The 24,647-nt window shown below is 49.0% G+C and overlaps 1 protein-coding gene across 3 annotated transcripts in view; it reads right to left on the minus strand.

Moving 5' to 3' along the window:
- Nucleotides 1–23,614, minus strand: part of AXIN1 (axin 1) — an 88,250-nt gene extending 64,636 nt beyond the window's left edge. For 2 of the 3 annotated variants that reach the window (XM_068908508.1, XM_068908506.1), the window contains exons 1-2: nucleotides 23,529–23,614; nucleotides 20,269–21,240 (exon numbers count right to left, since the gene is read on the minus strand). In XM_068908508.1, coding sequence (XP_068764609.1) covers nucleotides 20,269–21,146 — 878 coding nt within the window. In that variant the 5' untranslated portion in view covers nucleotides 21,147–21,240; nucleotides 23,529–23,614. The remainder of the gene's footprint in view (nucleotides 1–20,268; nucleotides 21,241–23,528) is intronic. The other variant, XM_068908507.1, reaches the window with a different exon arrangement.
- Nucleotides 23,615–24,647: the final 1,033 nt, after the last annotated feature.

Here is a 24,647-nt window from a genome sequence, read left to right on the forward strand (position 1 = left end):
GGCATGAAGAGTTCCTGCACTAGTAGGATGCGGTCTCCTTCATTCCCGCTGTCCTCAAGGTTCAGCTCTCAGGCAAAACTCTACTGGAAGCGGTGGGCTTTGAGGACGTGGTTCTCTCACCCCGGAGGGCAAGCCACGCGGTGGGAAAAGGAGACAGGAAAACCTGGGAGAAAGTCACTGGGAGGTCTGCAGCTCCAGCACTGCTGCGCTTTGCGCTGCCTTGCGGACTTCTGCCTCTCCCGACTGCTCCTCTCCCAGCTCCCTTTGCTTTCCACTGCCCTGCCCGCGGGCAGCAGAAGTCCCACGCAGGAGACAGCAGCGCCAGAGGCCGGCTACGCTACCAACACTCTTTTAAGTCACTCAGAAAATTATGCCAAGGATTAAAAAGCAGCTGTGTGTATTGCCGGCTACGTCATGTGGGAGACAGATGATCAAAACGATGCAAAAATAAAATGAACTAAAATCACTCTTGGAGTGCTTTCTGGCTCATATATATTTTCAACTGAAAAATAACCAGAAGGCAGGATACGCAAGAGCGAGGTGTGTTTGCTGAAAGGTTATTTTCCAGCTCTATTTCATACCCTTACCCAGAAAGGAAAGGTGAGAAATGAGAGCACATCGAGACCGGAGAAAGTTGGCGGGTCCATTACTTCCGAGCAGAGCAGAGGCTGAGCAGAGTTTCCACCGGAGCAGCTGGAGAGCCGCGTGAAAAGTCAGCCCACAAGGACACACAAACGGGCAGGTACCGCGCACGCCACTGTGTGTTTGAGTCTTTCCCTTACCACTCTCACACTGGAAAACAGTTTTGGGGGGTTTTCAGTGTGTTTTTTTTTAAGCTTTAATTAATTTGGGCCCTATCATGATTTTCTGCGGCTTGACTCACAGCGTTTGATCTCCCAAGGTTGGCAAGAGGTGTCGGAGCCTGCCCTGCGGAGCCCCCGGCGCTCCTGCCAAGCCCCAACAATGACTAGACAGACTTCAAGGCCACTCCTTAAAGCTATCAATAGAGTCACTGTTGGGAGAGCTGACTCACTGCTTTCCCTGAGAACTGGTCTGCATCCGCGGCTCTCCGGTGAGGGCATCAGAAGACCAAAACTAAAACTAAACAATTCTACGTTTGCCGAGAAAGTGTTTAGCGAAAGGGGGGGGGGGGGAGGTTATTTTAGGGTTTTTGTTGCGAAGAAGTTCCTCAAAGGAAGCTTGTACTGTTGCTTTCGAACTGCAGAATGGCCCAGCCCCTTCTGCAGGTCCCTCTCCTGCAGCCCTTGCCTTTAATTCATGCTCTAGAGACACAATAAAGAGGATATTTAAACCTGCAGGCTACATTTAAGGAAAAAATACACACAGACCAAAGAAAAACCAAAGAAAAAACATGTCCTGGAAACCTTCAGGTAGGGGAGTAGAGCCATTCATTAAACAGCCTGTATCGGCACTGCTTCCATCAGGGCTTCAGTGGAGAACGTGAAGGCTTTTCATTTTCCCCATATGCCTCTCTGCCCCCTTACTCATTTCTCCGAACGTAAAGCCCCTGAACGGCTGTGTCTATCTACATCACCATTTCACTCCGCAGGTCCCCAGAGCTATGCTTTGGCTCAGCACAGCCAAGCCCAGGGATAGATGAGAAGAGGTGAAAGTAGCTATTATTGCTGCTCTAGAAAATGAAACAAACCAACCCACCCCCAGAACAAGAAAAAAATCCCCAACAATGTTTACGTAAGCTCCGACGTCCTCACACAATGGCCCAAGAAGGACAGACACATCCTCCCGCAGCTTGTTGGGAGAGACAACTACGAAAGCTTCAGCACAAATGACCACACACACGTCGCTCACGTGGGAGAACACGAACCTAGTGAGAGGCAGTTTTACAGGTAGACCTTGGCCATGTAACATACCCACCTAAACTAAGTCAATCTCAGCATCAAGCGCCCTGCCCAACAGACCTATTTCCAGCACATGCCCTGGTCCCAGACGAATGCCACAGGGGTTTGGTCAAGAGTGGCCCAGTGCTACGTTGGTTTGAGATAAGACATGCTTTTGGACTCCAGTAGACCCACGTTAAGTATGGCAAATTCAAGCCCTATTCTCTGTCCACTCTACATCCAGGTATCACTGAACACCAGTAATAGTGGCAATTCTTTAAATCTATCAACTTCCTTCAAGATACTAAGTTTTAATTAACTTACTTTCCCCTACAAAGTTCCCAAACCTCAGCAAGCTCTACAACATCTTCTGATTAATTGCATTTAGGCTGTTAATTCCTATTCAGCCTATTCCTCTGGAAACTTCATGCGATACATCAGAATAAAGAGATGCCACTACCTTGCTCCAAAGATGGTAGCTATTCAAAGAGAAAGTGTTTTAGGGAAGCACAAGACAGTCTCTTCTGCAGTAAGACACGCAGATACTGAAGGTTTCCAGAATTCTTTGAAGGCCTCCGGAACACTATACCAGAGATCAATCTCAATATAAATATGGTATTTGATTCTTGTAAGTCACCTGATGCAATAACAAGCTATGGTGGAGTCCCCAAACTTATCTCAATCAGACATTCTTGATTTCCTGTTTGTGGCATTGACAAATAAAAAGCTATACATTGCAGGTAATTATACTTCACAGAGGACAACAATTAAGAAATAGCCTATTACTTTTTACAAGCTCAGGATAATCAAAAGCTTCCTTAAATATCTAGAGTTGCTATAAGCACTTAGAAATGGCAACTCCCAACAAATTGCAGGTAATTTAGAGTAATTTACATGGATGACATATTCCCCTATCTATGCTTAAAACCTTCAAACGCAGTTCTGAAGAATACTGCAGGAGTTCCTGGAACATATTACTACAGATTTCTAAAAATGGTGTATTCATTCAGCCCAGTCCTACCTTTGCTGGCCTCAGAGATAAGATTCATAACCTCTGGCTGCCATACTGTAAGGAAAAATTCACTACCAGATGAAGAAATTTTAGATCACATAATTAAAGAGATACAGGAGCATCCTAACTTGCATACCAAGTCCGAACAACAAAATTTTCCATTTCTTCTATTTCTATGATTTGAAAATATGCTTCATTTTAATACTAGGTAATTTGATTTTAGCCTTAAAGTTTTTACAGAAACAGTCACTTACTCTCCAATACTGTATCTCCCATGCAGTTAATGTATGAGAACCAAGATCAAACAGCAAATTAAAAACCATGAAATGATAAAAAGAAAAGGAAACATACCTTTTTCATTTTTAAAGCTTAACCTTTTAGACAGGAGTTTTTAAAAATACATGGAGAGGAGGAGAGATTGACAAGGACACAATTTAGCAGAGATTACTGTTATGGTATAGCAGCTTCATCCCTCATTCAAGGCAAACTATTTGTCCTTGTTCATGTGACTTGGGTTGCTGGAACTGCACTATTATCTTAGAGCAGGGCTTTTAGATAGTCTTTTCTGATCCCTTCCAACGATGGCCCCCTATTTCCTGACCATCACCCTAGCAGTTAGTGCCATTACGTTACCTGCATGAGAATATGATTTCTGCAGAACTCGTTGCAAAAATGCTGATGAAGTTCTTAAGAAGTGCAGTTAACCAAGATCTGTAAAATCACAGAAGTATTGGTTGGAAGGGACCTCTGGAGGCCAACCTCCTGCTTGAAGCAGGGCTGTCGTCAACACCAGGTAAGGTGGCCATGGCTGACATATTTACTGAGAATATAAGTATTTCAAGAAAGTCTGGTGAGAGAGGTAAAATTATGATACAGCTATGAAGAGATACTGGAACTAGCATAGCAGGGGCCAAGGGAAGAGCAAGAAGGAAGGACTGGATTAAGGCAAGGAAAGGCAGCACATACTTGAAAGTGAATAGGACAAGTGAATGGGACACACTTGTCCCCAAGAAATGATGCATGCCTGTTTTATCTATAGGGAAAGCTGGAGATATGAAGAATAGCCAAGACTTAATAAAGCACTTCTCAAGAACTCATAGGGCACTCAGGCCGTAACCAGTTTCTGCCTGCTCTCACGGTCAGCAGATCATTAAAGCTCCCCAGCTGATGTGATTGTAATCTCTCTGCTTTTCTACCACGTGTTCCCCCCTCTCTAACATCATGCTGCACACCTCATCAAAACCATGCAAGAACCCTTGTCTTTCAGCTCCCCGCTCAGTGCTGACCAGCTTCTGAGCCACTGCAGGTTGCAGCAGCAGATAGAGGTGATGTTTGCCCACCGTCCTCTTTTCCTTCCCTACTACAGTACTGCCACTCCGATGCTCCACATCTCCACATTCACCTCATCACTGGAAAAGACTTCCCACACCGGGAATCCCCACATCTGCTCAACGTGTAGAGCAACAGGCCCAGGAGCGGCTCAGCTGATACACAGCTGGCTTCAGGGCTGCTCCTGGTGCTCAACACAGAACCGCACTGGGGTCAAGTCAGCGAGGCAAGCATACAAGTTCCCTTAATCGCGCAAGGCAATCGGCCAAATAAGCCTGTCTCCGCACCCCTTGTCGGTAGTTTTATCTGTAGGGGAAGGCCAATACAGTCAGACAAGTTCCAAAGAACCTAAGGAATGGCAAGTTTTAGATGAACCTAATCAACAAAGCAGACTTACAATCCAAACTCATGAATCTATTTTATTCGTAAATGCACGCTGTAAGTAAAAGCCACTTTACTTTCCAGTAGGCTTATTTGGTCACTAATTGTCACTGTCGTTATACTGAAAGGATCAGAAGTGCAGAGGCAGGCCTACGAGCAGTCAGTGTTAGCCAGGCAGAGAGGCCAAATATGAACTCAACCCTACGTGAGGTCAAGGTGAGAAAGGACAGTAGCGAGACACAGTATGCTCCCTGTCCAAATGACAAAATCTCAGCGGAGAGGTGACAGAAGGATGAGAGAGGGACCAAAGGTAGGGGAAAGAGGGCAATACAAAGAGCATGGTGATTTTCTTCATCTATCATTTATCCTCTCTACAGTTGATGGACCCACCGGAAGTTCTCCTAACAGAACTCAGAAAACGTCTGCTACGAGCTGCTCAAGCCCCATCATCTCAGGTCTAAAACTTTGGCTGCAATCTCTTTAAGACAAGGAAAATGTCTTCCCTCTCCCATGAGGCATTGGCCCAGCCTGAGCCCAGCACCTGCGACTGAGTTTGCGATGCTTCGAACCCCAAGGCAGAGGTTTCCACCACATTCAGAAGGGAAAGCCAAAAGAATTAGTGCAGAAACCTCAAGAGCTAGGCTTTACGTTGCCATTCTGGATTTTGGAGCATGACATAAAGCAAGTTTAATTGTTTCCTTTCAATAGTTGGTTTTCTGAAATCCTGCCCTTCTGTTTCCAGATTCACTCTCAGAATACCCTCACACCAAGGGAACCGATACACCAAGTGCCAAGCCAGCAGCATAAAGGTGAAAACCAGCAGGCTACCAGAAATAAGTAAATCTTAGCTGGAACATCAACTGGGAGAGGGGAATTGGTGCAGATGGGTTCCCTGCAGGAAAGGGAGAGCTTCTGAAAGCCTTTTTGAAGCCCAAAAGGGTTGGCTGTTTATCTAATACAGAGTTTAGATTCCCAGCACTAACAGCTGACCCTCCAAAGGATGAGAATTGTATTTTCAAACTATTTCCACCATAACTGCATAGGCAACAAATACGGTTAGAAAGAGACCTTCCTATCGTTCAGTTGCAACAAAGACTGTTTTACTGCTACTCTGTGCCAAAGGCAGAGTACCCTGATGTTATAAACACTGTTGCTCAGGACAGAATATAATCCCATTTGACAAACTAATCTGTTCTACTAGTAACTTGCTAACTACACAAATTACCTAATTTTAGATGCTTGCGCCTTCCTGATTTTGCCTGCTTGGCATATCAACATATGTACATTTAATTAAAAAACAAAACAAAACAAAAAACAACTATTTACAAAATTCAAATTTTAAAGGAAGCACATCCTTCTTCCCCGCTAATTGCTTGCTGTGGCTTGGCAACACCTTTGTGCACAACAGGTGTTCCTGCCACTGCTGTCCCATCTGGAACAAGAGGTTTGGCTCCAGTCCCACCCTCTTTCTTCAGCTCAGGCTTCCAGGATGATTTCCAAAGCTGGGAAGTGAGAGGATTATCCTACTCCATACCACCTGAGGCAACACACTACACCCAAGTCCACAGCCCAAGATGGGCTACCTGGGAGGGTTTCTGACATTGCTGGTGCCAAGCCACAGTGAGCAATTAACAAGGAAAAAGGGTTGTTGCCTGTAGCTTGGCTGCTAGCAATGTGGTTGATAGCTCCAAACAGAAGAGCCTACAGGAGGTGAGAAAGAGAGCGATCCTTGCAGAGCTGACTCGGGGCATCACTATCAGGGACCAAAACCTGGATCACCTTGATAAGTCCAAGCAACTGCTCATGCTCTGACCTTTACTGGGGCTGATCCTCAAACGTATCTTGTTGTTGGGATGGCAAATCCAAAAAGCTGTAGGATGCGCTCGCTCTTATGAGCATGTGGAAGTGCTGTGGGAAGGCACTGGAGGCTAGCATGCAAGGGCAGCATCTTACTACAAAATTGATGGGATGTTAGTTCACTCACTACAGTTCCAACAAGCCACTTTACCCTGGCTGAAAGCACCAAGCCCAAGTTGAAGGTGTTTACAAGGGTAAACACCTCTTCAGAAATGCAGAATTTTCCTTTCTGCATCCTGAAAGGAAAACACGTAAAAATCTGGTGAACTGACTTTTCCCCAAAGACTGCTGCAGGATCAGAAAGGCCTCCTTTAACTTTTGACTAAAAGTGCAGGTGCAGGCCGCAGGGTTTAGCAAGAGAGGGGCTAAAGCATGCACTGCTGCTTCTGGAGTTTAGACCTTCCTGAAATGTGTTCATCCCTTCCAACCAAGAAGCTTGACAGGGCAGTGGAGCTTGACTGGTGAACTGCCCCACGTCCCCATCAGGCCCCCTCAGTCATGTCTGGGTCAGAGATGTACACTGTCCCACTGCTCTTCCTAGCCACTTACTGCTAGTGCTCCCCATCTCCTTAAGTTGATATTGCTACTCCTAGCCATTGCTCTGTAATTCCTACTCCTGATAAGAGCTGGGATCCAACAGAGGCACTGCTTCACTTTGGGCTTTAAGGATGGGCTGTCACTGGAAATGTTACTGGAAGAGAAGAAGTGTTACTGGAACCAAAACTCTGTCCTAGTGAGACTGCATTTGCCTCATGTACAAGCCTCCCACACTGATGCAGAGTTAATCCTCTTGCCCTCCAGGCCCTTCCTTGCAGCGCAAAGCGCTGGGCCTTCTCACCTACCAAAAACTCGAGATGCCAGTCTTGGAGGCCCTCTCCCTGCCCTGCTGCATGGGAACAAATAGAAAGCCGGTGTGAATTACACTATGCAGATGACACACGTCTCACTAGAGAAAAATAAAGCACCCTGAATCTGATGAAACCATGAGGCGTTGTTGGGCAGTGTCACCCACTGCGCTTGAGGCTGGACTAAGGCAAGCTGCCCTCCCTGGCCACGTGGGTAAGAGCCCTACCCTGCAGGAGAGCTTATCTGGGCTGGTGAGTTGGACAGAGTGCTGCGTTAGCACAAAACCCAACAACAACCGTCAACAACTTTCGGCCAGTTTAGCACAGCACATTTCCAACCTGTTGTCCACCATGGACAAGGAGAAGCATTTGAAAAAGGCCTCTTGCTGCAGACTAGCTTCTCTTGAATACCAGAGGGCTGAAAGTTAGAATACTGACTTTTGTCCAGCGGGGGAAAAGATGAAAAGCATGGCACCATTTCTTTATTTTCCAAGATGAAAAGCATCGTAGCTTCCAACACCCCTAAAATCAGTATAAAAATGTAGTGACCAGTTGGCTGTGTCCTACCGAGACTGTGCAGGGAACTTCCTCCCCAGGTCACTACCATCCACACAACAACAGTTGTGAAAACAGCTACGGAAATGGTGAGAGCCACAGAGTATGAGCCTGTCCTAGTGTTAGCCACTGCCACGACTGGTCAAACCTCACCAGCGAAAACTTTAAAGAAAGACACCTGAGTAGAGACAAAGGTGTGCTAGGTTTACCTTTGAAGGGATTTAGATCTGGAGCACTTGACACGAGCAAACTGCTGAGACAGGCATTTGCTCAGGTGTATAAACATCACAGGCTGCAAGCGCCAGGCTTGCAAGAATTCTTCTCCAAAGCTTAAGAATAAATTCAACGAGTTTTTTGAATAATTATGGACGAATCATTCTAAAAACTTTCTACATTTTATCTTCAGTTGCTGACACCGATCACGCAGCTGCTTTCCTTTTTTTTTTTTTTTTCCCCTGAAATTACACTTTCCCAGCTTGGCAAAGTACCTTGGGAGGCAGAAAGCCCAGGTCCTAAACCATAGGCTGAGAGTTCCTTTTGGTGTACAGAAGTGACAGAACAGTTAACATAACAATTTATTTGGGGTGGGAGAGGGAAAGAGAGGCCACAAGTTAATTTCCCTTAGAAGGCCAATGGTCCCCACCCAGAAACCTGCAAACAAAAGAATACTGCCTTTTAAACTGGTAGGTTAGGTCTGAGACCAGAGTTAAGGTTTGTCAACCATGACAAGCTACGGCTTGTTTAACAGTCGACTGGAGGCTTGAGAAGTCTAATAAAACCAAAGGGCCTTCTATAACAAAGCTTCTGCCACTTTAGGAGAATATTCACACCCATTCAGTAGTTTTTTTTAAACATGGAAAGGTATTGGGAACCCCTCAGTGAGCAAAGATGTCATAAAAAACAGCCGCTAGAAATTTGAAGGAAAAAAAAAAAAAGGAAGCAGGGAAGCAGGCAACCAGGAACAAACTGCTAACAGTGAGAGTAACTAACGACTGGAAGAGATAACAAAAATGCTGCATGACCTCCCATCACTTGGATGCCTTTCTAAAATAGACACTTCAGCCTGACCACAAGTTATTGTGCAAGAATCACTGGGCGAAGCTGCATGACCTGTTATCTCAAGGATTACAAAAGGAAAGTTTTTCCCATGCTCATTTAGAAAGTTTCCTTTCTTCAGCAGAACGAAAGTTTATGGATCAGTTATAACAGGCTCCTCTAGCCTGCTTTGGGGAAGAACCAAAACCACCACTCATGGAGGGCAGGATGCCCTGCCTTCTCAAATGCCTCCAGTTGGGCTAATTTCCCCAGCCAGCAGCATTCAAATTATCCCCAGGTTACATACTTTGCTGTGTATATCTTCAGGGGAAACACGCAACACTTTATTTTATGGCGTGATAAATCCTACACAACAGTGAGACATGCACACATCCTTTGCTGCCCATTTCCATCTCGTTTCAAGCTGAGCCATTTGTTCAAGGGTTAGCCAAACCTGAAGAAAAGATAGTCAAGGAAGCATTTTCAAAGTACCTTTTCTCAAGAACAGAAAACAAAATTATCATCCTTCAATGTGCTGATGCTCAAAGACACATTAAGTATAAATAGTTCCATAACAAAGAAGAAAGCTTCTCCCCTTGTCTCTTCCTGGAAGAGACCAGGACCAAGCAACCAAGGATGCAGGGGTGACGGTCTTAGTCAAGTGCTAGCAGATCTCAAGAAGACACATGCTATGCACACCTGACGCTGCAAGCATACCTGAAGGTTTCATTTTGTGGCTCAAGAAGGAACACTTCTCATCTCCTAAGGAAAAAAATGTTATGACAGTCACGTGGGCTGTGAATTACAAGTGTAAAGACAAGGCTTCTCAGCAAAAGACCGGAACTTTTTAATTAAAAAAAAGAAAAAAGGGCCCTGTAGAAACTTGATCTGAGTAGAACCAGGAGGAGGAGAACAAGGATTCAAGGTCATGTTTTATAATCATTTGAAGTAGGAATGAGGCTGATGTCCTACAGAGGCATTTCATGTTGGAATCCATACAGAACTTCCTTTTCTTCAGTATGCTGTAAATGTTACAGCACAAGAACTTGATGCCTTAGCTTTGGCCCTCTTCTTTATACACAATAAAGCCCTTGTGCAGGAGATCAAGCCTCTATTTCATTGATTTGACATGACGGTTAACCTGTGAACTTTGCCCCTGCTAATAGAATAATTTCTATTTGTTGATTCCTCTTTTGGTATCCTTGAGGGCAACAATCACTTCAGCCCAGGACTTGCTTGCACGTCTGCTGCCAAATGGCTTTACAGCTTTTACTCCAGTGAGGCAGAGCCAGGACAAAGTTAAGCAAACCTGCTAGCTACAGCAGGATACAACCTCACCGAGTTCTCCCCTTCCTATCCACATGGATCCCACTTGCTAGTTCCCAGTAGTCTCTCTGCAACTCAGTCCACGGCACTTGGCTCTGATTTGTACCTTGCCTATGAAAGCCTGGAGAGGTCCTCAGCTATCAAACGATCCCACAATGAAGACATTTGCTGCTCTGAGGTCCCAAAGTAACTGCCTGGACCAGGCTACCAGCAATGGCAGAACAAGGAAGCCACTCTTCCAAATAAGTCTCTGCCAGTCATAAAAGCGGATTGCCAGCTACGAAAAAGACCTCAATTTATGATTCAAAAGGGTGAAATTGCTGAACACTAAAGGCATGATTTTCCAGCACAGCTACGCCACTCTAAATGTGCACTGCTGACAAAAAAGGCAATCCCACCTCCCCACTCCTACCGCCTTCCTTCTTCCAGCAATGACATGCATCTGAGCACACACTAGAGCTAAAACGCCAAAAAAATACACCTTCTGAGAAAAGAAAAACAAAAAAGGAAAACGGAGAGAGGGAGCAGACTGAGACTCTGCTCCCCATCACGGGCCCAGAAGTATGTAAGGACAGGAGTAGAAGGAAAAATAAAACACAGTACCTTCCGCTCATTAGTCCTGGAGGTAGCTCGGGGAACTACCATGAGGTCCTGATGCTAACCATTCGGTCTCAGCAGGGCACGTCAAAGATGTTTTTTCCTCTAGCTATGGCTTTTCCCTCCTCTGCTGTTTTTGACCAAAATAAGATAAGGACATCCTAAAAGCGGGTGCTTAAAAGGACAGGCCCCAGAGGGCCAAACAATTCCAAACCTTACCACAAAATTGTACTCTGGAGTTTTCAAAGGTAAAATCCAATTTCCACATGGCTTTTAAAGAATTTGGATAATGTGACTTAAACCTACAGCAGTTCCACTTAAGCTCATCACTCGCTGACAACGGAGAAGAACTTGGACCAGGACCGGGCGTAACGACGGCTCCGCGTTTCCGCGCAAGCGTGACCTCCTACAACCTAATTGCGGAGCACGACTTCCAAAAAACCAGCTCGCTCCCCAGCGCTGAGAAGGGGAGCAAGGAGAGGTTTGTCCCAGAAGAGTCAGGCCTTTATCGAAACGCCCGGATGACAAATAAGGAGTCCAGCTCTGCGCCAGGGCCTCCTCAGCGGCGAGCCCTCTCTGCCCCGCAGAGAGCGGAGACGCGCACGGCAGCCCCCAGCTTCGGGAAGCTCTTTGCCCCTTAGAGCTGTGCGTAACAAATTCCAGACATGAGACACGTTAAGAGCATAGCGTACGGTGCTTTTATCAGCAAGTCAGAAGTGTTTTCTCCGGAACTTCAAACATTTTAAAACGCCTGTGAAACTAACTGCACGTGACTGTCCCTCGCAAACTTCACTTGAAGCATGCGCGCGGGGGGGGGACAACCCAAACCAAAAAATACTAAAGGTGCTGACTAAGACCTTGTAAAACTTCTTACTCGTCTTTATTTCCAAAGACTCACGCGTGGCGACGAGTTACTTGTCAGGCTCACACCACGAACAGAAAACACTTCCGAGAGCGGTTCGAAAGCCAGCCGCACGCAAACCCCAACCTTTTCACAAGCAAATCATCCCAGAAACAGCTGATCGCCGGGCAGCTGCCCCGTCTTTACAATGGCTTTGTCTTTCCTGCAGACTCCAAAGCTACAGAGTTGTGCTCTCAAGCTAAGCAGGCAGTAATTAGCTAATTACTGGCATGAGGAGCGCTGGTGTCGGACTCATTTTATATCCGATACGCTCAAAAGCGCAGCTCTCCTCCAGTATTGTTTAACTCCCAAATTCCGACCACTAAATAAATAGCCACGTTGGGACGGTGCATTGTCACGGGGGAGACCGACAACAAGCCACTAAGGACAAACGGCCTCACCCACACGGACACAGCAGAACGACGCGTGCAAATTTTTCTGCAAACAGCAGAAAAACGCACGCGCCGCGCGGCCTGGCGAGGCAAGGCAGAGAGAGCTGCGGCGGCTCCCACCAAGTGTCAAGTCTTTTCAGAAAGACGTTCAGAAATATATTCAGGAGCAATTTGACTTTTTAATCATTTCAATTACTGTGACTAAAACCCTTCAAACGGAACAAAACAAGGAAAAATAACCCCTCTCCATACTGAAACCGTCTGTCTAGCTTAACAGACCATACCAAATCGTGAAGGTTTTTGCTTTTGTGGCGTTCGCATATTCCATTTAATGCAGATAATTAACCTCAGTTTCTAATTTCAAATCCTCCACATAAGGAAGTGAAGTGATTCAATACATGCAGTGGCAGACAGAAAATTAAAATATTACTACAGCCTCTACATGTGGCTCAAAAGACAGGGCCTTGCAACAGATCTTTCTTCTTTTATTTGACTGATTAACTGTAATTTGCTTAATGGATTTAAGGATGAACCTAATAATCCAATGATATTTCCAGGAACTGATTTAGGATATCAGCACCTCAGCTCTGAGCTTTCTTAAACAGCAATTTTCTGCTCCACACACACGGTCACTTTGGAAACCAGATTTCTCCACCAATTCTAAAGAAATTAGGCCAGTGTTTTATTTTTAAACGCACAGGAACGGCATGGCTAGCCCTCCACATGCATGGCTAGCCGCAGCACCGTCACTTGTTGGAGCACCTTCTGGAGCCCCGAGCCTAGAGATGAACCATGGCTGCAGCACGCTCCAGCAGGCAGCTATTGAACACAGCAGGCAGCGAGCACTTCTTGCACGGCTTGGAAAGGTGCACTGAACTGGACAAAAACTAAAGCAGGCCCCAGGGAAACGAAAGGTTAAACACCAGCCAGAACTGTCCTACAGCAAATAGCTCCTATGGCAGCATAGACGCACGGGAAAGGAGCAGACAGATGGGCTGGTACCCCAAACAGAGGGAATGGTAGGGGCTGGAGTATTAAAAGACATTCAGGTATTTCCATTTTCCTAGCTCCAAAGTGGGAAAGCAGCAGCTCTAATGGCTCTATGCAGCCTTGACCTTCCGTCTTGCACTAGGTGAGCTACCATTGATCCATCTATTTAAGTCTTTTGGACATGGGTGGGAAGTCAACGACACAGTATAAACACAGGCCAGCATGTACTAGATGTTCCCCCAACACTCCCCCAACTTTCTCAGTCCTTTCCCTCCAGCAAACCTGGCCTAAGAAGGCATCCCAGTCTGTCTCAACTGTTAATAAATCCAGGATCTAAGAGACTATTAAAGAGAACAAATTCAAGAGGCAGTCATTTTTTAAATGTCCAATAGTAACTAATTATTCAAGGGATTAGTCCATTATAGCTACAACAAAGAAACGCTTAAAACATAAAGCAAAGTTAAAGTTGAACTGCAGATCAAAACCAAGGTGCAATCACGTGGCCCACCTCCTGGGCACACTTATCGCAGCTTCCTGGGCTTGGTTCAATCCTCATTTAGCTTTTTAGTACCCAGTTCTTTCTGAAACGGAACGCAACTCAGAACAAGCCCGACTTCCAACCTGACTTTCAAAATACCGTATTTTGTGATTTGTGTCATCATCGCAATATACATATCAAAATAGGAAAAAAACAAGTTCAAAAGTTTGCATTAAAACATTTACAAAATTAGGCAAGATAAAGCAAAAACACATTTTTAAAATCAGGGAAAATATATACAGGTCAAGGCTCTCTTTAACCAAGAAGTTTTCTGTACACAGTCACCGATGATTTCTGAAATTCAGAGAATCCTTGAAGAGCTGGGTGGAAGGGGCCCCGAGGAGGACCACCACCACCACACTGCACCGACCCCGGCTCTGCTGGAGCGAGCCGTGAAGCCCTCCAAGGACGGCACTCCTTCCTTGCTGGGGACCTGTTCCAGGGCTGCACCACGCTCCTCAGCAAGATTCTTTCCCCCGCAGTGCCCAACCTGAACCCCACTAGCCACAATCTGTGGCTATTGCTGCTTCTTATATCATTTGGACTCCCAGGAAGAATTTGGCCCCATCATATTTGTAACTGCCACTTAAATCACTGTAGGCTGTTATTAGATTACATCAGCCTAAACAAGCCCAGCTCCCTTCACCCCTCCTTGGAGGCCGTGTGCTCTGCCCCACCGACATCTCAGAAGCTGTTTGCTGGCTCTGCTTCAGCTTCTCAATATCCTTCTTGCTTTTGGGGATCCAACAGGAGACCTAGTATTGCTGGTGTGGCCTCACGAGCACCAAGAAAAGGGGGATATAACTCCCCTTGACCCTTGGTGGAGCCCAGTACACCGTTTGCCTTATTTGTGATAAGAGTGAATTTAAGTACCGTTAACGAGCTGAAGGACGCTGGGATGACCAAACCAGACTAAAATGGGTTTGAAACGACCACAGCAATTCCATTCTTCAAAAAGAACAGTTTTTGTAATCCAAGTAAACCTCGATTCTAACAAAGTAAGGCCGTCATTTGCTGGAGGAGGGGAGAGAACTCTCCTCATTTATCAAAGTGCTAAAAGCTTAACTACCTGTCTGTAAAAAGAAGCCAAAGTACTGATCCATATCCAAACAACAAATACACCACTTCTTCATCTTGATTTGTGTAGAGGCAAAGCTATGGGCACAAAAGGTATTCTCTTTCAAATAAAATCCATTTTAAAACTTGGCAAACGCCAGTATAAATACTTTACACTGTTAATGTAAGCATTTCCATGCAGAAGTTACATCGGCTTAACAATGCATTTTAGAAAAACTGGCCTAACTTCTGTGCACAAACACCATCACTCTTTGCCTTGTATATCTTACAGTGCTCAAGCCACACAGGACCACAAAATTAACAGTTAGTGCTGTCAGCATCAGATCCTACCTCACCCTGTTAGAGTCAGTAATTTCTCTCAAGAACAATGAAGAACCAAAACTGCTGTATTAGAGCTTATTTTCTTTTAATTTGGAAGTGGCCACTGCTCTGCAAATCGAGCAGACTCCAAATAGGGTCATATCAATTACAAGTGGTGTTACAGGCCCAGCAGTTTTAATTTAAGCCAAGTCATTAGCTAGTATTTCAAGCTGCACAAAATTATTGGCTGAAATGCAGGGTCACAACTGGGAAAAAAGTTTAGGAACTGTTACCTAGTATTAAAACGATTTTAAATGGATGCAAAGACCCTGATGCAAAGACGGCATCAGCCCCTCAATTTGCACAGACCAAGCAAAACCAAACGAGAGCCAGCACACCTAGAGAGCGTGCAACACACTCGTCACCCCGCTTGCTATGCGGAAGCGCTACCATCAGGACCTCTAACAATCCAGCCGCTGCGGAAGATAGGAAAAGAGGTGATTTCTCAGGTAGCCTTCTCCCAAGCCACTGAAACTTCATCTATGTTAAAAACCACACACTCGTAAACACATTTCACAGGCCACCTGCAGCACACACCTCTTACCAAGCAAATACCACTGGGGTATCAGTCACATTTTCTAAAATGATTATGAAGCATGGCACCGCAAGAGAATAAAGAGGCAAAAGAAAAGACGATGGGACAAGAGACAAGAGAGAAAGATGCCATGCTAGACAGGCTGAGATGGCAGACAGCACCGCTGGCTTCTTCTACTGTATCTCTAAACAGGTCCATTGGATCCAGACCTCCAAGTTTCAAACTCTGATTAATGTGCTTGAATACTGTGCTGCTAAGGTCAGATATAACTTCCACCACCACTCTCTAACTGCCCCTCACAACCCAACACCCTGGTCGTCTGCCCTGGCATGGAAAGGACATTAGTTAACACCCAGGCCCTATGCCACCAGCCTCACAACTCCCTCTGTTGGGTACAAAATTCTCTTCTTTCTGCCTTTGCATACAGGTACAACATTTAGTAGCAGCTTTTCCCAGCAACCAACCTCTCTTGATGTTCCAATAGCCTAATTCAAAGAAGCGCAGGCTGCTTCTTCAATTAAAGGAAGCGTTGATGAGACAGAAACGTATGTCTTAAATTGTCTAAACTCAGAATGCACCTGCACTAGCTTTTGTGATCTTGCATCTACAGTTTTCCACCCGTTTGGTACAATTAACATCAATTCCTTCACCCCCTAGCTTTCAGGGGTAAGCAAGCAACGTAGGATTCAACTGTGAACGAAGCAGCAGGCTTCAGAATTAGGCCTGCCAACCAAATTTCATCTTTTTGTTGATGCGGACCCAACTTCTGACATTTCTGGTGGCAGGGCCATTTATGTTGCCAAAGCAATGGAGAGACTTCACACCTTCCCTGAACTGTTCCATAATTTCTCCTCAGGGTTACAGTTCTCACTGAGCCAGGTTTGAAACAAGTCTCAGACTACAAGTTGTCACCTCCTGCTAAAATCTCCCTCAGCTGTTTCTCTACTTGCTTTCTCTCTGCAGAGTAGCCCGCTATGAAAAAGCACAGGCTGTACATTTGGATAAGAGGTCCTCTCGTGTGCGTCCACAGAGACTGTTTCGGCACAAGCCTAAAGACCATCCTGGTGATGTCTCCCAAGCACCAGAGGAGAACCACAATATCTGTCCTTTTCTTTTGAACCATCAGCACTTCTGAAAAGCCATGGGCTTAGTCAACTCAGTGCTGTGGGAACCAAAACTTAGATCACGTAGCCAGCTTCCTTTAAAAAACAAAACAAAAGATGTAAATCAAGGGAGCCAGCCTCCATTCAGAAGTTTCTTCATCTGTGCCTATCAAATTGTCTTTTCTCAGTTCCCATCACAGCAGTTCTCACTGTCCAGTGACTGGAGACTTCACTTACTGCCACGTGTCCCTCATCACCCTCCTCCAGGTTTTGTTTTTAACAGGCTGCGCTTGTGGAGGTACTTCAAGACATAGGGGTCAAAAAGCAAAATAATGGGCAGAACCAAACAAAATCTACGAGCTCGGCTTTTCGGAAGAGAGGAAATCAGAGCTGTTCACACACACAACACCACATATGCTTCTCAATTTCCACCATGGAAGTAAAGCAATGTCTGTGGGCTCTGTCCCTCAAAGCTTGGGGAATGCAAGGGTTTTTTTTTGGGGGGGGGGGGGGGAAGAGGGGGAAGGCAGATCCCCCTCCAACCCAAAGCAAAAGGATGGCAGGGGAGACCCACGCAGGCGAAAGACACAACCGTGGCGCGACGGTTTCACAAACGGGAGACAATTTTCCGAATTTTTAAAGGACGCCCGTTGTGCTGGAGCGCTACAAACCTGGGCCTGCAGAGCAGTTCCGAGGCACAGCTTTAATTTCTGCTCTTCCCATCCGAAGGCTCCCATCCCCGCGTGTCAAACGGAGGTTAATGAAAGATTTAGCCGCACTCACTGCCACGTTAGTGTCAGTTTCGGAAGCGGCGAGTTAATGCGCCAGATCTTTGGGGGTTACCCGCTTTGAAGTTCACTGATCCATAACCAATGTCCAATTAATTTGCGGGAGCCTAACTAGAATGACTATTGGCCTTTTCCTACGCGCACAAAAACACAGTGGGTAACAGCGATGGGGTTTTACTTCAGGACACTCGCGCGTGCACGTGCATATTTGCACACCTCCAAAATAGCCCGTGTTAATAATGGATCCTCTTCTGCAGTTTGAGCATTTTATTTATTTATTTATTTATTTAAGACCAGAACTAACACTTTGAGATTTATGAACTTTCTGCTGCGCATATTTGGAGCTGATTCAAGATGCTCGCTTGCTAACAGAGCAAAACTTCGGCTACATTTGCTCAGATTCCTCTTTTATTTAGAGTTTCCATGGAAGCCAAGGAATAGAAGTTAAATCTTGAGAAGATTAAACAGGCCTTCAGATATAATGCAAACCAGCTTCTTTCAACGTTCCCTCAAGAGAAGAAATGAGGGATTCTTACGTGCGTACACAACAAAAGAGAAGTTTGTGGAAACGGTCAGAACGAGTGGGGACCCAGCCTTTCAAACGCTACGCGCAGCTATCACTTCTTGCTACGAGTAGCTCCGCTGGCTTCCACGGCACTTACTCACCCGAGAAAGTAAACAAATAAAACATGTGCAGGATAAAGATGCTACAGTTTATAAACCAACCTATTCAATCCCGCTATGTCCATACTACCTCCTGCAAGTACGTCAATCCAACCATCAGCTGCTGTACAAAGACAATCACTTCTTAAGTTAGCATCTCAGCAGATTTTTCGAATAAAAAAGGCAGAGATTGTTACAATTCAGCAGCATCTTCCGTGGCCTTGCTCTGGACACTGCTGTGGTCGACACACTGATGTTAAAAAGAAAAAAACGGCTTATCCTCGCTCACGCCAGGCTCAGAAACGACTTCTGCTCTGGTGACGATGGTAAACATTTCCCCGCCTCGCTACCCAACAGGCCCATGGAGCATCTGTAGCCACAATGACAGGCTGGTGGACGCAACAAATTAACAGCAATGCATTTTTTTCTGACCTCCATCCCCGGGTAAAGATTTATTTCATGTTTTTCCAACCTTTCATGAAAATGCCTGAAACCGAGGAACTGCATTCCAAAAACCTTCTGTTTCATAGCTCATTTCTTAACCATTTTAATATCTGGCAGCGACATATTCAGATAATGGGCAAACCGCATTTTTTTCTGAAATTTGACCCGAGAAGCGCAGTATTCCGAGGTTTCTGCTACCTGCTCTAGGAAGGAAGCTGAACGCAACGGAATCTCAAATAAGTCATTTTCAATCTTAAAGCCATTATCGCTTAAAAAAAAAAAAACAAAAACCCTTAAATCGTAGACTTCTCTAATCCCTCACTTATAGTAAGTACCCAATCTCTCAGTGAAAATGCACTTCAAGAAAGATTCAGGGTTTTTATTAACTCCACAGGAAAGTCCCAGGACCATGGGATTTTGTTTTTCAGACTCCTGATTAAAACAGCAGGAGTTCACATGAATTCCCCTTTTTTTCAGAGTTTCACATGCAACATCTCCTCCTCAAAAATCTATAAGAAAACAAGAATCAAAATGAAAACATTTCACCATCTGCAGTGCGCTGAGCCCTTGCACAGGGCGGGATGCGTTTCCAGCTGCCAGCCTAAAGGGACGGCTGAGGGAGATTAAACACAGAAATGCTTTTCATAAGGCAGGCAGCTTTGAAGAGGACAGTTCAGCTACTGCGTGTCGTAATCTTCACAGAGCGTCAGATTTTAGCCTAAGCAGGTCTTAAAACGAGGAGATTTTATTTTTAAAAAGGAGGAATGTGTTCTGGCCACGTTCTGTTGATTCAGCAAGGGTTACGCGCGCGCACACACACTTATTGATCCCAGAGAACTCCCTGCTAAGTTAATTGTCTGGAATTTTAACTGAGCTCTCAGCAAGTTTCAAAAGCCATGTTGGCTGGGAGCGGGTGGGGGACCCAGAAGAAAACAGCCTGCAAAACAGCGCAGCTCATCTAGCTAAGGGGGGGGGGGGAGCAGCTATTATTTTGATGAACATAAAAGCTTTAAAACGGAAAGGTTTTAGCTGGATTTAACGATCCCTACTTTGACACTGCTCGAACTCACTGTCACGAAGCTCTCGAGCGCAAAGCGATACCGTTTCCAGGGAGCGCTCTGAACCCCGTTTGACCCATATGAATATTACGGACGTTAGGGTATTCCCCACACACTTCCTGCAGCCTCTAGTTGTGGCTCATCACAACCATTTCCTTGTATATTTACAGGGCAAACTTTTACCGCGAGCTGCATTCATCTGTGTTCCTCTAACTGAACGCTGACCTCCTGCCACGGCAGGCTCAAAGCCAACCGGAAAGCGGAGCTCCCTCGACTCGTTTAGCGTACACAGGAGCTGTGTACCCACGGCCGACAGCTCTGCACCACGTCCTACGTCCAGAACACACTCAGCAGCGGTACCCAGAGGGGAAGAAACGTGCTGCCGGGATGATTCACGCGAATCAAACAGAAACAGCCAAAGACAACCTTAAAATAATTTGCAATCATATTCAAACAAAGGTGCGTTCCAACAAAGCGTCACCGCAACGTCATCCCACCCCGATACTGACGCCTGCCCACCCCCAAGCATCAGCAACTGCCAAACGTCCCCCGTTTCCCAGCACCTCCAAATTCACAACAGCTCCCCTGATCCGTTCCACAGAGGCAACGCACAAAACGGGTACCTGAACTCTCTCCCCTCACTGTACCGCCGAGTCGATGTGGCACGCTGGGTTGCGGTCTCCAAAAGCAGCTTCTGGGTGAGCCTGCTCGAGGGGGCAGAGTCTCTGCTGGCCTCCGGCTCCGTGTCTTGGTCACATTTCCACTCCTCGTCCTCATTCAGAGTAGGCAGATAACCAGGTAGCCCTTTCCCTGTCCCAGACCCTGAGCTCGGATCGCTATAAATTTTTGGACTTTCCCCACCTGTCCTTGTGTATTCCAAATAAATATCCGACTTAAGGAATAAAGGGTAGGTATTGTCTTCTATCATGCACTGAATCTCAGTTTGGGCCTGGTCAAACATGTCGGGGTCAATCTGTAGTTTCATGACACAGTCTTTTATGAAGCTTTTTGTGGCTGGTTTGATCTGCCGGGACACAATTCCATTGTTGTCGAGGATGTATTTTTTGTAAATGGCTTTTGCCAGTTTGAGTCTTTTTTCCTCGTTAGACATGCAGGGCTCCAGCTTCCTGAAGCCGCTGCAGGCAAACCAGAAGTCCAGCAGATCTGCACAGTCCTCCTGTTTCAGGAAAGTCCTGAAGAGATTGATACCGTCTTGATCATCCAGCAAGGAATGCAGCGACTCGGCCCATTTCAAGTAGGGTGGAGTTGGCGAAGCGCTCCCCTCTGGCTCATACCCCAAATCCAAATCCGAGCGCCTTGGTGTTGCTGTGGACATCTCATTTCTAACGACATCACTTTTACTGGAGTAGAAACCATGGCTAATTGGCCTTGGATCTGTGGACACGAGTTCACCTTCCTCACCAGGAACTGGTGGCCTCGGAGCATCTTCAGTGAAGCTTCCTCCGAGGTCCAAAGGGAAGCCTTTCCCTTGGACGTTCATTTTTATGGCACTTGCTCGCACAGGAACCGTAGGAGAAGAGCTGAAATCTCAAAACACCAATGTTTGTAGCTCCAATGTGAACACCTTTGTTCTGCTGAAATAGATGAGAAAAAAATCAAGTATTACTGCAAACAAACACTCTAAGCTTACAGACCACTAATTTTGCTTTGCACTACTGTGCTGAAAAAGAAGATTTAATAAAGCCAATGGCAAAGCTCTGAGCCATTTCAGAGAGAGCAAAATCGGGACCAAAGCAGGTACTCCCTTCCTACCTGTAGAAATAACTGTTAAAGATCATTCCAAAACTTTAGTTCCAGCATTCAGGATAAATGATACAGCCGGTACTACACTAAGAGCAGCCAACTTCAAAATACAGGTGGTTTTACAGGACTCCGGGATTTGGCAGTCCCCGTTTCCAAGAGATCTACGCTTGGAGCACCAACTGGCAAACAGCCCGCACGCAGAAAAAGGACACATGCAGCCTCCTAAACCGGACACTAACTTTACCTGCAGATTAAATAGAGTAAGTCTAACTAGCAGATGTAGTAAGTCACACCAAGGTAATATGCTTTTATCTGCCTACAGATTTAGTACTTCCTCATTCCCCAAGCAGGAGTTTAAGGCCTGGGAAAAATACTCTGAAAGAATATCCAATCAGTACTGAAAGTGAGCCCACAACTTGGCCAAGCGCAGGTGGCTGCCCATACAATCAGGTGACATGTGAAATGTGAAATTCCCCCGAAATTCTTGCCTTTTAGAGGCGCGCTGCACGGTCTTATCTAGTGCTAGGGGAATCCAAACGCACCAATGACCCCAATATTTTGGGCATCTGAACTACATTCTTGCATGTAACGGGCATGTTACTACAGGATTTCAGTTCTGGCACTGCGCTTCACAGAGAGAGGCCAGGTAGCAAGGGTTCATTTAAGCTAACAAACATCGCGTGCTGTAAGCCTGGGAAAACTTCAGGTCATCAAACGAAGATGGGAAAAGCATCTCAAGAAGGCAACCTGATCAGTCGTGACGTTTTTAAAGAAGAGTAACAAGTCAAGATGGAGGATGGAAGGTGCGGGGAAGGAGGGAAAAGCAGAGGAGGACGATCCCTGGACAGCTACTTTCGCGGCTAGGCAAAGTCACTTAATTATTTAAAGGCAGCAGCAGAAGTTTTGTTGTGCAGAACGCCGTCAGCCTCGAAGCCCTCGCGTACTGCAAAGCTCCAGCTGCCTGCCAAACTGCTCCTTGCACTGCATTCACTCAATCGCACGTGCAAACATAGCAGGGAAGACGCGCTTCAACTCAGCCTCTCTCTCCGAGCTCACCCCACCCATATGAACGCATCTTTTGGATGCGTGGCCGTTTTTGTCTCCCCCGGTTCCTCTCCTCGGCCGAGCTGAAAAACACCACCTACGAGCCGCCACGGCGGGCTGTCCTTACAGCCAACCGGCGCGTCACCGAAACCCAGCAAAATCACCCAGGACCCAGCAGACCCATGGAAACGGGCGGCAGCGCCAAGAGCGGCCACCGCTCCTCGCACCCGGGCCCGAGGCGCGCGGGACGGACGGGCGGGCACCGGCGAGCCGGGCGGCTGCTTTGCGTGGCGCGTTTCGCCGCGATCTTCGCCCGGGGTCCGAGGCGGCGAGCGCCGCGGTCGCGCCGCTCTCGCCCAGGAGGGTGCCCCGGCCGCCAGGGCCGCAGAGCCCCGCTCGGGGACGGGCGCACGAGCCATTTTGGTCATTGTGTTGCGAGGGCGGCTCCATCGCTGGCCCTCGCCCCCCCGTCGGGGCCGGGCGGGGAGCGGCCGCCGCGGCGGACGAGGCGGCCGCCGGGCCCCGGCCGCTGCCCCCGGGGCGCAGCGCGATTCTCGCGTTGCAGCCGCCGGGCCCGCGGCTCGGCCCCGACGTGCGCGGCGGGCGGGCGGGGGGGGGGGAGGAGCGAGCCGGCGCCCCCCGGCCGCCTTGATCCCGCCGCCCCCGCCCCAAGTTGCCCCGCTCGGGGGCTGCCGGCGGCTCGCGCGCGGCTCAGCCCGCCCGTGGGCAGCGAGCCGCTCGCCGCGGGCCGGGATTCAAGCTCCGAGGCTGACAGGGCTCTGCCCCGAGCGGCCCGGTGCGAACCCGCCCCGCAGCGCGGCACCGGCCGCCGCCGGGCAACTTCGGGGCAGGCGAGCGGCGGGGCCGGCCTGCCCGCCCGGGCGGCCCGCGCCCCCGCCGCCGCTCCCGCTCCCGCTCCCGCCCCGCGCGGCCCGGCCCGGCCCGGCCCCGCGGCCGCCGGCAGCAGCGCCCGCCCCCCGCGCCCTGGCGGCCTAGCGCCGGCTCGGCGGCGGCCTCCCGGCGCGGCCTCGGCGCAGGGCCTGGGCTCGGGGCCGCCTCCCCTCCGCTCACTCACCCGCACGGAGCAGCGGCGGCGGCGGCAGCGCGGGGCCCGGCCCATGCGGCTCAGCAGCGGCGGCGGCGGCCCGGGGCGGCGGGCGGCGGCGGCGGCGGCGGCGGGGCGGCGGCGGCGGCACAAAGCGGGCGGCCCGGGACGCCCATGGCCGCGGCCGCTGGCTCTGGCGGCGACACGGAGAGCAGCGAGCCCCGCACCGCTCCGCCTGCGCCGCTGCCTCGCAGCGCCGGGAGAGAGCGGCTCAGCCGCGCCCCCCGCGCCCCCGCCCGGTACTGCGGGCCGGGCCCGCGCCGCCAGCCCGCGCCGCGCTCCGCCGCCCGGCCGCGGAGGCGGGGGCGGGCGCGGGGGCGGGGCGGGCCCGGCCGGGCGCGGGGGGAGGCGCCGCCGCCGCCGCCGCCGCCGCCGCCGCCGCCGGGGCCGCAGCGCGCCCGAGGCCGCCCGGCCCCGGCCCCGCCGCCTGCCCGCGGCCGCCCCCGGCGCAGGCCCCGCGGGGGCCCGTGACAGGGCCGCGCTGCTGCCCGCCGTCTCCCGGCGAGGCCGAGCCAGGGCCGGCCGCGGCGGGGGAGCGGGGCCGCCGCCCGGGCGCGCAGCCCACCGCGCTACCGGGCAGCACGCGAGGCGCGGAGCTCCCTCCCCGGAGCGCGCCTGGGGCCTGGCCACCCGCCGGGCACCGGCCGCGCCGTCCCCGCCGTCGCCCGGGCCGCGTGCGGGGCCTGGTGGCCCGCCGTCCCCGAGCCTCGCCGTCGCCCAGGCCCTAGCGACCCGCCGGCCCCGAGCCCTGCTGTCCCTTCTGTCGCCTGGCGGGTGCGGGACCTAGCGACCCGCCGGCCCCGCCACCGCAGACCCAGCCGCAGCGACCACGCGGTCGTTTCCGGGGACCAGCGGCAGGCATCCAAGGAGAAGCGCCCGGCACCTTTCCGTAAGAGGAGGGCACGTGATCTGGGCGCCCGTCAGCGCTCAAGGGGACAAGGACGCTGGCACAAGGGAGGCCGGCGTGCCTGGTGCGGCCCCGCGGTTTGGCCTCGTGAGCCCTGCTGAGCTGCCGCGAGGGTCGGCGCTCCTTGAGGCCCTGTGGCCACGCTGCTTCGGGGGCGAGACGGGGACTGCGGAAGCGTGGGA

This window comes from Struthio camelus, chromosome 15, assembly GCF_040807025.1.
Source record: "Struthio camelus isolate bStrCam1 chromosome 15, bStrCam1.hap1, whole genome shotgun sequence".
Taxonomy (NCBI): domain Eukaryota; kingdom Metazoa; phylum Chordata; class Aves; order Struthioniformes; family Struthionidae; genus Struthio; species Struthio camelus.